The sequence below is a fragment of the Heterocephalus glaber genome, unplaced genomic scaffold, assembly GCF_053883595.1.
Source record: "Heterocephalus glaber isolate CG9 unplaced genomic scaffold, H.glaber_assembly_v1.0 deba00001442, whole genome shotgun sequence".
In the NCBI taxonomy this organism is placed as follows: Eukaryota; Metazoa; Chordata; class Mammalia; order Rodentia; family Bathyergidae; genus Heterocephalus; species Heterocephalus glaber.
The window spans coordinates 50,458,004-50,470,224 of record NW_028258296.1 but is presented as its reverse complement, the minus strand read 5'-3'; the positions used below and the strand labels follow the sequence as shown (position 1 = coordinate 50,470,224).

Below are 12,221 nucleotides of genomic sequence, written 5' to 3'. Positions count from 1 at the left end.
CCACTCAAGACAAACTTATTCCAAGTCAGTAGATACTCTGACCAGACAAGCAAGAACATGATAACACAGGAAGTGCAAGTGGGAATTGGGCGGTGGTGAGAGGGGATTATTCAGAAAGGCTCTATGTTCCTGGAGTTCTAGGTTAGAGAACAAGAAACCATTATAAATGAAGATCAGACAACATAATTACAATTCTATTTTCCCCATATTTAATATTCTTATGATTTAGCATGAATATTTTTCCTCCATGGAGAAAGTGCATTTAAACCTAAAACAATGAGCCAAAAGAACTTCAGAATACTACATTATTTATGAGCTGAAAAGTTACTCAGTTAAGAGTAAGAACTGTATCATATCAGCCCATTTTTATGGCCGGTGATGAAATCAACTGAATTTTCAAATACTTAAATGGGGAAAAGAGAATCTATGTTAACCTTTACCACCACCACCCCAGTCTTCCTGTGGAGCCACTGCCTTATGCAAGGTTTAGACAGCTTGAAAATGGATGGTCCTACCCACCACCACCCTGTACTTTCCTAGATTATCTATCACCACATGTTAACTACCGCACTGCCACTAGAATACAAGCCTCCTGAGAACAGGAACCGGGATCTGTTCACTACTGCAACCCAGTTCTAAGTGTATGTCACACACTCATTCAACGCATGCATGAAAGAAATGAGGGAGGCTCGTGTACTATGTATAACGGGAGACGGGAACAAAGGACTTTGAATGCAATACTTTCAAAATAATGAGAGAAGCAACTGATGTAGAATGGTCCCTTTAAATCGGTGGAGGAGTAAATCTGCCCAGCAAAGTGGACCTGTAGTGACCTTTAGTATACGGAACCCACATTTTTAAGTTGTGCTGCAAGTAGGTTCTGGGAATTTTATACAAAGAAGAGATTCCACACAGTTAACCATACATTGTGGATGGCACTATTTGATTTATAAAGGTCTAAATCCAAAGCTCCCTGGACGGCTAAATGACCTAGCAGAAGGCAGAAATAAACTCCATCATCGAAAGACCCTGGAGCCGGAAGCTCCTCAGACCCGGGGAAAGTTGGCATGAGCTGCAGCAGGCCTTGCTAGATGCAACCTTTTGTATGCGGGGTTTTCAGGGCTGTGACTCAGACTCCAAGGCGACAGCGCCACAGGTTAGGGTAACCGGTCCCTTTCCTCTTGGCAGTGTGCTGCGGATAACGTGATCGTGCATCCCTTATTAACCAGGTCTGGGCCCGAGTGCCCGCCACACGCCCTGCCACCCCCGGGTGGCGAGACAGCAGGCCCGGTGCGAAGCCCGAAGGCTCGGCGCCCGCCGGTGACCTTGGCGCTGCGGGACTGGGCCTGAGCCCTGCCCGGCCACACCTGGGCAGGAGCGCCAAGGCCTCGCCCGCGTCCCAGAGAATGCTCGGCTGGGAGGGGACTCACCTGCAGCAGCACGGCCAGCAGGAAGCACAAGTACATCTGGTAGATGCCCATCTCGCCCACCGCCTGGAACGCCTCCTCCACCTCCATGCCGGCGCGGCCAGTCCGGATCGGGGCCCGAGAGGCGGGGCGAGCGCTCGGGGTGAGGGGCTGAGGCTGCCCGGCCTCCCTCTCTCTCCGGCAGGAGGAGGCGCAAACCCTGAGAGCCGGCGGTGTGCGCCGCCTGGGGAGAGGAAAGAGGAAGCGCGGCGGGCGGGCCTGGCGCCCAGACTCGGGAGGGGCAGGATCTGCGGGCTCAGGGTGTGTCCTGCTTCTCAGACCAGCTCCGTGCTGGGCTCGCGGGTTTGTAGCCTTGCGAGAACAGTGCTGTGCAGGCAGCACTGGTTCCACCCCTACTCTGTGCTAGCCACGGGTTAAGTACACATAGGTAAACAAATAATTGCCCCCGCTGTGGCTTGCAGAAGTATGCAGGAGGTGCAGAGTAAACACAGAAGAGGAAAGAATAGCCTGTGGGCAGGCAGTGATGGTTGCCAAGGTATTTGCAGGTAATTTGCCACTCTGGAGAGGTAGGAAAAGATGTGACAAGAGCCAGGGGGGTACTGGTCACCTGCCTTAGTCCCCTGATGCCTCCATCCCAAGCCTGTGCTTTTGTTTAGTGTTCTTTTTAACAGTTAAACAGTATTCCACTGTCCTGACCTTGACTCCTAACGTAATATTGAATAGAAATGGTGACCACCAAGTATCCTTGTCTTGGTAGCATCTTCGTCATGCTCTAATGTTCCACTAATTGTGATGTCTATTGGGGTTCATTGATAGCTACTTTTTACTGGTCGCCTACCTAATTATTTTAGCAGTTAAAGGAATGCTCAAGGTAGTTGGATATCAGTGGGTTGAAAAATCAAAAGTTTATAGTGGCTTCAGAACGAGAGCAGGAAATGTTTGATGAACCTTTCCTTTAAGCGTGTGGATTTAACTTCTTTGGCAGGAAATATTTTTTTATCAGGGGATATGGTTTTGTGTTTCTTCTTGAATCACTTTTAGCTATTTTTTTTCTTGAAATCTTTCAGTTTTATTTAATTTTCTATTGTTTTTGGAGTAAGCTTATGCTATTCTCTTTGGTTTTAAAAAATCATATATAGCGGTATTTTTGTTTCATTTTCTATCTTTCCTATTGTTCCTTTTTTTGTCTCCCTATATTAGTCTTGTCTGCAAGTTTGTCTACTTTAGTTTTTTGAAAAGTTTTTGTTTGATTGTTTTGCAAGGTTTTTCTATTTCTTTCTAGAGACTTATAAAAATATATTCTATATATTAAAATATAGTTCATTGATTATATGAAGTCATTTCTTTTGTTACTTCCTCTTGTTACTCTAATTCTTTTACTGAGTGATTTGAAGGCATATTGGTTTTCAATTGTCCTTTTTTAAAACCATAATTATATTGAAGTCTATACACTTTGAAGGCTCTATTCACTACTTTGCTCTACTTCACAAAATTTTTAATGTAGTACTTTTGCTAGTTTTAGTGCTTTTTAAAGTTTCCAGTTCATGGTAATTTTTAACCATTTTAAAATTACTGATTATTAATTTAAACGTTTTATGGATAAATACAATATTATAGTTTGAAACTTAAGCTTTCTTGTGACCTAGTATGTAGTTATTTTTAAAATGTTTATTAATAAGCGCAAGGACCCGAGATCGATCCCTGGTACAAAAAAAAATGTTTATTAATACATGTTTATAGTACATAATGATCACATTCCACATTCCTTGTGGGGAGTTGGTGCATCTTAATTATGCTATCCCTTCCTCTCTCCTCCTTTGCCCCACTCCTCCATCTCTTGGTCTTCTTTACATGTGAAAAATATCTATCTCACTATCTCCTATTATCTGTCTTTTATTTTGCTCTTTAGTTTTACTATGGGTTTCTCATAAAAGTGAAACCATGTGACATTTAAGTTTGTGTGTCTGATTAATTTCACTTCATATTATGGTCTCAAGTTGCATCAATTTTCCTACCATTGACTCAAGTTTTTTCTTCTTTATGTTAGAGTACTACTCCATGGTGTATGAATATCACATTCTCCTTATCCATTCATCTGTTAATCCATTCATCCACTTCCAAGATTTAGCTATTGAGAATTATGCTGCTATAAACATGGGTATGCATGTAGCACTGGAATGTCAGGTCTTTAATGCTTTTGGAAGATATCTCTAAGGGGAATAGCTGGGTCAAATAGAATTTCTTGTTTTAGTTTTTTGAGGAATCTCCATACCGATTTTCATATGGTTGCACTAGTTTACATTCCCACCAACACTGTAAAAGGATTCCTTTTCCCCTTAAAGTCTAAATAGTATTTATTTGATTTCTTGATGATAGCCTTTCTTTCTGGAGCAAGATAGAATCTCAGTGTCTTTTCAATTTTTATTTCTCTAATGGTCAGATATGTTGAACATTTTTCATGAATTTATTGGCCATTTGTATTTTTTCTTCTGAGAAGAATCAGTTCATTTCAGGTACCTATTTTTAAATTTATTCTGGGGTTCCAATTTTTTTTGAGTTCTTTAACTATTTTAGATATTAATCCTCTTTCTGAGTTGCTATAAAATTTTTTTCCCATTGTGCAGATTATTTCTTCATTCTGTTGACTGTTTCCTTGGCTGACCAGAAGACTTTTAATTTAATATGCATCCCATTTGTTGATTCTTGGTGTTATTTCTTGTACAATTGGGGTTCTATTCCAGGTTCTCTGTTGCATGTAATATTATTTTGCACTTTTAATGTTTAATCTGTGAAATTTTTTTAGATTTAATGTGCTTCCAGAAATGACTTCAGGAGTACTTCTTCCTTTTTTATTTCGTTAAAGAGTGTGAAGGGCCGGGGATTTAGCTCAGTGGTTTTGCCACCTGCTGCATAAGCGCAAGGACCCGAGTTCGTTCCCCGGTACCAAAAAAAATTTTTTTAAGTGTGAGGAGTACTGGCATTACATATTTTCTAAAGTTCTTATAGATCATCAGGACCTGAGGTTTTCTTAGGTAATTTAAAAAAAAAAATTACTTCTTCTAATCTCATTGCCTCATATTGGATTATTCAGGGTTTTTATAGCTTCTTGATTCAGCTGTGGTAGTTCATATATATTTAGAAATCTATCCATTTCTTCTGAATTCTCCATTTTGCTACAGTACAAGGTCTCAAAGTAGCTATTAATAATCTGGATTTTGGCAGAGTCTGTTGTGATTTTTACCTTTTTCATTTCTAATTGCACTGATTAGGGCTTTTTCTTTCCTTTTTTTGTAGAATTGGCTAGGGGTTTCTCTATTTTTCTTAGTCTTTTAAAGAACTAGGTCTTTGATTCACTGATTCTATGTGGGTTTTTTTGTTTGTTTGATTTCATTAATTTCTGTTCTGATTTTTATAATTTCTTCTCTTCTACTAGCTTTGGATTTGGATTCTTCTTGTTTTTCTAGGATCTTGAGGTGAATTGTTAGGTTATTTATTTGGGCTCACTCTGCTTTTCTAATGTGGGCATTCACAGCTATAAACTTTCCTCTCAGTACTTTTTCATTGAGTCACAGGTTCTGGCATGTTGCATTGGCATTATCTCTTGATTCTAGGAAGTGTCTAATTTCTTCTGTGACCCTTTGATTATTCAAGAGGGTATTGTTTAATTTCTATGTGTTTGCATAATTTCTGTGGTTTCTTTTGCCACTGATTTCTGGTTTCATTACACATGATCAGCTAATATGCATGGGACAATTTTGATTCTTTTGCATTTATTTAAGTGTGCTTTACAGGCTAGTATGTGGTCGATTTTGCAGAAAGTCCTATGTGGTTCTGAGAAGAATGTGTATTCTATTGTTGGGTAGAACACTCTGAAGATATCTATAACATCCATTTGTTCAAAGGTTTGGTTCAACTGATATTACTTTGTTGACTTTTTTGGTCTAGTTTGTCTATCCATTTTTGACAGTGGGATATTGAGGTCCCTCATTGTAATTGTACTGGTGTTTATCCGATTTTATGTCCACTAGTGTTTTGTTTTATTAAGTTAGACTTGCCAATGTTTAGTGCATATATGTTTATAATTGTTATCAATTCCTTGTGAATTGTTCCTCAACCAATCGCAGTGCCTCTTCTGATCAATTTTGACTTGAAATCCACTTTGTCTGAAAGAGAGATAGCTACTCTTGCTTTTTCCAGCTTCCATTTGTACGGAATACTGTTTCACACCCTTTGGTATTTGATCTGTAATTTTCTTTTTGGATTAAATGTGTTTCTTATATACTGCATATTGTTCAGTTTTGTTTCTTGATCCAGTCTGTCAAACTGTGTCTCTTGACTGGGGAACTGACACATTCACATTGAGAGTTACTACTGAAAGGTATTGACTTATTCTTGTTGCATTATTTTTCTGTTGCTGATTTCTGTTTTGTGTGGGTTTTTTCTCTTTTCTGCTGAACTACTCACTCTGCTTGGTATATTCGAACTATTGGAGTTTTGGGCATGTTGCTTCATGTCTCTTTCTAGGATATCCTTGAGAATCTTTAGTAGCACTGGTTTGGTGGTCATTAATTTCTTGAGAAGGTCTTTTTCATAGAAATACCTTATTTCTCTATCAATTTTGAAAGAAAGTTTTGTAGGATATGTAAGTCTGTGTTGAAGATTGTTGTCTTTTAGGGCTTGAAACACTTCACTCCAAGCTCTCCTGGCCTTTAAGGTTTGTGTTGAAAAGTCTGGTGTAATTCTAATGAGCTTACCTTTACAAGTGATTCTTTGCTTTCCTCTAACAGCTTTTAAGACTCTGCCCATGTTGGACTTCTGGGATTTTTTACTCTGATGTGATGAGGAAAGGTTATTTGGGGTTCTATATGCCTCACTTATCTGTATGTTTAATTCTTTTCCTGTATTTGGAAAGTTTTCTGCTATTTTTGTAAACAGATTTTTTATGCCATTTGTTCTGTGTTCTGATATTTTACTTATTCTAATTAATCTTAGATTAGTCTTCTTAGCATCATCTATCAGTTGTTGGATCCATTTTTCAAGTCCTCTTGTTATCTTTAAGGTATTTCTAAGTAATTCGTCACTGAAAACATCCCTGTCTTCTAGTTCTGATATTCTGTCCTCACATTGGTTACTTCTGCTGCCCAAGCTTTCAACATAATTTTTATTCTTCTGGACTCCTGTTTTATGGATGTTTCATTATTTCTTTTTTTGGGGGGGGGGTACCAGGGATTGAACTCGGGACCTTGCACTTTCGAGGCAGGCACCAGAACCACTAAGCTAATTCTCCGACCCTCATCCTTTTCAAGGATGCTGATTCTTTGTTAAACTGGTTATTCATGTTGTGTATCATCTGTTTAGCTCAACTAGCTTTTTATCAGTGTCTTCTGTAATCCCTCTGATTGCTTTATTACATCATTATCTTCTGTGAGCCCACCGAGCATCATATTGATCTGCTTTTTAGTCTCTTCTGTTATCTTTTCAAATAATTTGGCGGTGTGGCTTTTGTTTTCCCCTCGATGACACATGGATCAGCTTGGAGGAGTTGGGAGTTTTGAGAGGCATTTTATTGCCTTGCCTTTTCATGTTTCTATTGTTTTTTGTTTTATGCTTAAGTTTTTGGTCACTTATAGTGGAAAGACTTTGTTGCCAGTGTAAAGGTCTCTTTAGTTAGTCTGCTTTTGAATGATGCATCTGGGCACCACTAACTATAGTCCTTTACCTCTGTCCCAGTGTGACCACCTGTGTTAATTTGGGAAGAGAGAATGCATTGTAACTGGCCCAGCACCCAGTTTTTCAGGAATGGGCCACAGTGTTGTTAATGATACAAAGAAAATCTGAATATTGGCATACATAGAAAACCTATTAATGTGAACAACTATGCCACACTGACAAAAGCAAATCAGCAACAATATCTTCCAAGACAAATTGGATACTAACATTCCATAAGAACCAATAATGTACCACCCTTAACACAGAAATCTATAATTATATTAAAAACACTATGACAACCTAAATATTGACACACAGCAAATATCTACAATGTGATAACTACCTCCACTAGTGATAAAAATGAATTCAACAGTAGTAACACAGAGTTAATTTATCTAAAGATTAATAAAGCTTAATGTTATACTATTAAAGATATACAGAGTTGGGAATGAGAGAATCCAAGAAGAAAAATTTGATAAATTAATAAAAAATGAGAAAGAGGAAAGAACAGTGAGTCAAAGGATCCTGTTAAAGAGTAGAAGGATATTTATAGAATTAGATAAGGGTAACCAAAAAAACAAATAGGAAATAAAAAGAAAAAAGAAATAATATGGAGAACAAAAAATTAAAAGGAAAGAAGAAAAAACGAAGCAAGGAAATAAACAAATAACAGGAAAAAGGACAAAGAAAAATTCTCTAAAGTGCAATAAACCAGTGAAGGAGAAAGAGAGAGAGGGAAAAAAAAGGGAAGAGAAAATGAATCCAAAAACAGGAAAAAGAAAAATTTCTTTATATTTTTGAATGAGTGGTTTCTGTCCAGGATCCATAATTTTGCAGTCCAACAAGTCACAGTTTTCTCTGCCTACCTAGCCTTACAGCCTGTGAGTTTATGAGGTACTCCCCCTTATGCCAGAGGTCTCTTTGTTTACTTCAGGCTGTGGCATTGTGCATGCTGAGATGTGTCCTTGCTCATGTTGGCAGATAGGGATGCTGGATGTAGGCATCAGTGCAATGGTCTGAGTACTTGATGTCAGGACTGGCTTCTCAGCTAGGGAGGCAGAGTCTGTGTGCTTCCAGGCCTGAGCTTAAATTTCTCAAGTGATCTCTTTCTAGCCCACTCTCTGTCTGTGGCTGTCTTCCATTGTTGTCTTTCACCCAGTCACTGTGGGTAACACTGGAACCTGAAGTGAAGTAGTTTTTCAATCATTCTGAGTCTTAGATTTAAATAATCAGCCCTTTCCTGGAATGGCACCTTGTTAAACATTATCTGGCAATATAGAAGGCACTAGCACTGGGATCCCTCTCTGGCTCTTGCCTGCCTGCATATGGATGTAGTTCCCTCAGAGCACAATTCTGCCCAGTCTACCACTGTGTCTCCCTGAAGCTCCCAGATCTGGGCCTTTACCTTACTTCTATGAAGCCAGGTTCATCTCCCCATGAGCCACAAGACAGGAAGAGTCCAGAATTTTTTGTTTTCTCTGTTTTGTGGTCCATCTCTCCAACTTATAGCTTCTAGATTTCCTGTTAGTTCTTTCCTAATTCCCAGCAATCTACTTTCCTTTTCTTTTCTTTTCTTTTCTTTTCTTTTCTTTTCTTTTCTTTGTTGCCAACTTTATTTTCTAGTGTCTGGATTCCAGATCTCAGAAAGGCTAAATTTTGCTGCTGATCACCACTCTGCTATTTTCTCCTCCTCTGCTCCTCTGGTTTGTTTGTTTGGTTGGTTGGTTTTTATGAGACAAGATCTCCTTGGTTATTTCACATTGGCCTCAAACTTACTATGCAGCCCAGGCTGGCTTTGAACTCTGAGTGACCCTCCTGCCTCAGCCTCCAACCTCTAGAATTACATGTGTGGGTTACCATACCTTGACACTTTCTAAAAATGTATCATATGTATTGAAAGTAACATGGCTTCCTTTTGTTGGAAGCAAGATTTTTATAAGGTATTAGATCAAGCTTGTTAATTTTATTAAAGTGATCTGTATTATTACTGAATTTTTCCTGTGTGGACATATCAGATTTTAATACAGTTATCCAAATTTTCCAAATTACTCTTGCTTCTGAGTTTTTAAATTCTCTTTTCTTCTTGGTAGTTCAGTCCTTCCTCTTATCATGATGAAGATTCTTTTTTCTCTTTTAATGCTTTTTGCTTTCATTTTGTCTAATATTAATTTTGTTGAATCATTTTGTTACAATTACTACTTTCCCTGTAATCTTTTATTCTTGTATCATCTTTTTATTTTCATCCCTTTAGCTTTGTACAGTTTTAGGCATGTTTATGAAAAGAGGACTTCTTTTATTCCATCCAATTTGATCGCTTCTGTCTTTTAACAGGTGAGTTAAATCCATTTATATTTCTTATGATTGATATAATTGAAATTATTTCTACTATCTCCTTTTGTTTTTGCTGTTTGCCATTTATTTTAACTTTCTAGCTAATTTAACTAATAATCTAGTTGGATTATTAAAACTGTTTTTAAAATGCCTCCTTTTTTGCGAACCTACAGATCACATTATTATTATTGTTATTCCTCCTATATTTTATTTATTTTTTAATTTTTTTGGTACTGGGGATCTAACTCGGGACTGAGCCAGGCAGCAGAACCACTGAGCTATATCCCCGGCCCCCCATATTTTAAACAGTCACATCTGTACACTTTTCCACAATGCTTATACTTCTCTGTCTATCTTCTTTGCAAAGTGGATAAGGACCTCTACAAGATTCCAAGAATATTGTGTCTAATATGACTTGGAAGGACTTAGAGCCATTATATTTGGAAAACTTTGGTAGATGATTCAAGCAGTAACTATCACCATCCCCAAAGTACAGATGTGGAAGATTCATGTGAAGTTTTTTGATTAGAAAAAAAAAATTCCATTGTCAAAAAATATTACCTTTAGAAAATATTAAGAGAGCAGAAAAGATATGTTATGTTTCTGCAGTGTAATAATAAGCATTATCTAACAGGGCACTCCAGGATCCTAGCATCATTTACCTGCCTTTGACTTTGCTATTTGCTAGTTAAAAAAAACAAACAAACAAACAAACTCAGATATTGTGAAGTTACAGGTCAGTTTGTAGGGTTTTTTATGGTAGAGATGTAAACGGTGTTATTCAATAGGAAACTAATCTACCACTTCATTCCCCTATAGTATATAAACTCATTTTGTATCTAATCTAGCAATCCTATTTTAACATACTTTTTCCTGTAGAACCTGTTTCCTCAAATGCTCTTCGAACCAGCTTTATAGTCCTACCAGTTTCCTCATCAGTTATTGAATTGAATAAAATATATCTGACATAGGTTCTTTCTATTTTGAAGATAGAGTCACTTTTTTTTAACTTTTAATTTTTTTCTTGACATCATGATGTGCTCCAGCAAAAAATTAATAATTAAAATTAGTATTTTCTGTGACACATAGTTAAATTAGTACATTCAAAGTGTTAGGTAGAAGCTGGGTTATTTCATCTTGCTCTCTAAAACTCTGTGCATTTTAAGACGTCTAAAGCCTCTTTCACATACTCAGTTTATTCACTTGTATTGAGACACAAGCAGCAGAAGCAAGGTCTTGTGAGAACTGAAACTGTAACAGGAGGGTGTCTGACACAAGGTTCCACGGGTTGTTGTGGCCACGCATACAGTATTGAGGAGCTGAACACTTTCCTGCAGGTGAGGGGAACCTGAGGTATTGTTCTAAGTTGGAGCAATGTGACCTAAATAAGATGATTTGGGAGCAGATGATTTGGAAGCGGAAAACGCATATAACACCAGAGGCAAGACCATTACAATGGTCCGACAAGACCCCATGACAACTCGGGTCCTTGCGCTTGTACAGCAGGCAGCGAAACCACTGAGCTAAATTCCCGGCCCGTTAAGTCAAATTTTAAGTAAAATCTGTAAGAACTTTATAGTAACTACATGTTACAGACACAAATAGAATTCAGGAATAACTTCCATGTTTAGTCTTGGTAGTCACACTAGGAGAGTGTAAAGCCCTCTAAATGAGAGAGGAAGCACAGATGGTGTAGGTTGTAGTGGAAGCCTGAAGGGCCTAGGACAAGAATGGTGGGACCGACAGGCATTGCCCTTTTAAATGGCTGTTGCCCCTTTAAGATCCTGCCCTTCCCCCTTAACCCACCCAGGCCCCTGCTGAATTTCCTTGCCCTAATTTATTGTCAGCGCCAGAGTTCCTGAGCATGCGCTAAAGAAAGAGCCAGACTAATTAAAGCTCTCCTGAGGTTCAAGGTACTGTATTGCATTTGTGGCTCTTAGGAAAGAGTTCCATTTTGAGAGCATATTTTGCTCATCTGCCTGTTTTTTCTTATTTTTCTTCTTTTTAAGTCTTTTTCTACCATGATTTTGTAGTAACTGCACCTTTCTTTTAAAACTCAGGAGTAATGTACATCTATTTGTTGTTAATAAGAAGAAATTTTTTAAATGTTTAGAATACAGTGTGTATCATGCACACAACCTTTGGTGCATAACAGGAAAAAATTAAAGTTATTTGGTAAATTGCATAAAGTTTGCAAGCAAGTATAGTGACTCACATCATGGTCATGTCTTTGTCTCATGGGCTATTTGGTGTCCCAGATGCTAGTGAAATTTGCTGTGTGAGATAATAGATCCGACATATGTTAAGTAGTCTTTCAAAGCCTTTGCGATGGGTGTTCTTCACCAGCCTAAACGTACCTAGGGATACGGCAGTTTATAAAAATCTGAAGAAATTTTCCCTCTGTGGGAACCTTCCTTCGTGCTGAGATAATACTTTAGTGTTAGTATGTCACAGCAACATACCTTAATAAAGAACCAAAATACGGTTACCTGTGTCAACATTAAATTGATCCAAACACAACAAATTGATGGCAATAAATAGATCACAAGCCAGCCAGGAGTAGTTCCAGGAGAAAGGACCAAGAAGACGAATGGAAGAGAAGCAAAAAGAAAAATGGAATTAAGGATGAGATAGTGGTTTTTCTGTCTTCTGGCCTCTCCAAGCAACAACTTCCATTCGAAAATATTGCTAAGTGGGTGAAAAACGTATATTAAAATAGATCCAAATTTAATATGGAGAAATTGGCCATTTCCA

The 12,221-nt window shown here is 38.0% G+C and overlaps 1 protein-coding gene across 3 annotated transcripts in view; it reads right to left on the bottom strand.

Moving 5' to 3' along the window:
• Slc22a15 (solute carrier family 22 member 15) overlaps positions 1–2,078 on the bottom strand; it is a 70,949-nt gene extending 68,871 nt beyond the window's left edge. The window contains exon 1 of one of the 3 annotated variants that reach the window (XR_002397974.2): positions 1,431–2,078. Coding sequence is in view for 1 of the 3 variants with exons in the window: in XM_004853796.3 (XP_004853853.1) it covers positions 1,431–1,517 (87 nt within the window). In the remaining 2 variants the exon portion in view is untranslated. The remainder of the gene's footprint in view (positions 1–1,430) is intronic. The other 2 variants (XM_087213306.1, XM_004853796.3) reach the window with 2 other exon arrangements.
• Between the last annotated feature and the right edge of the window lie 10,143 nt (positions 2,079–12,221).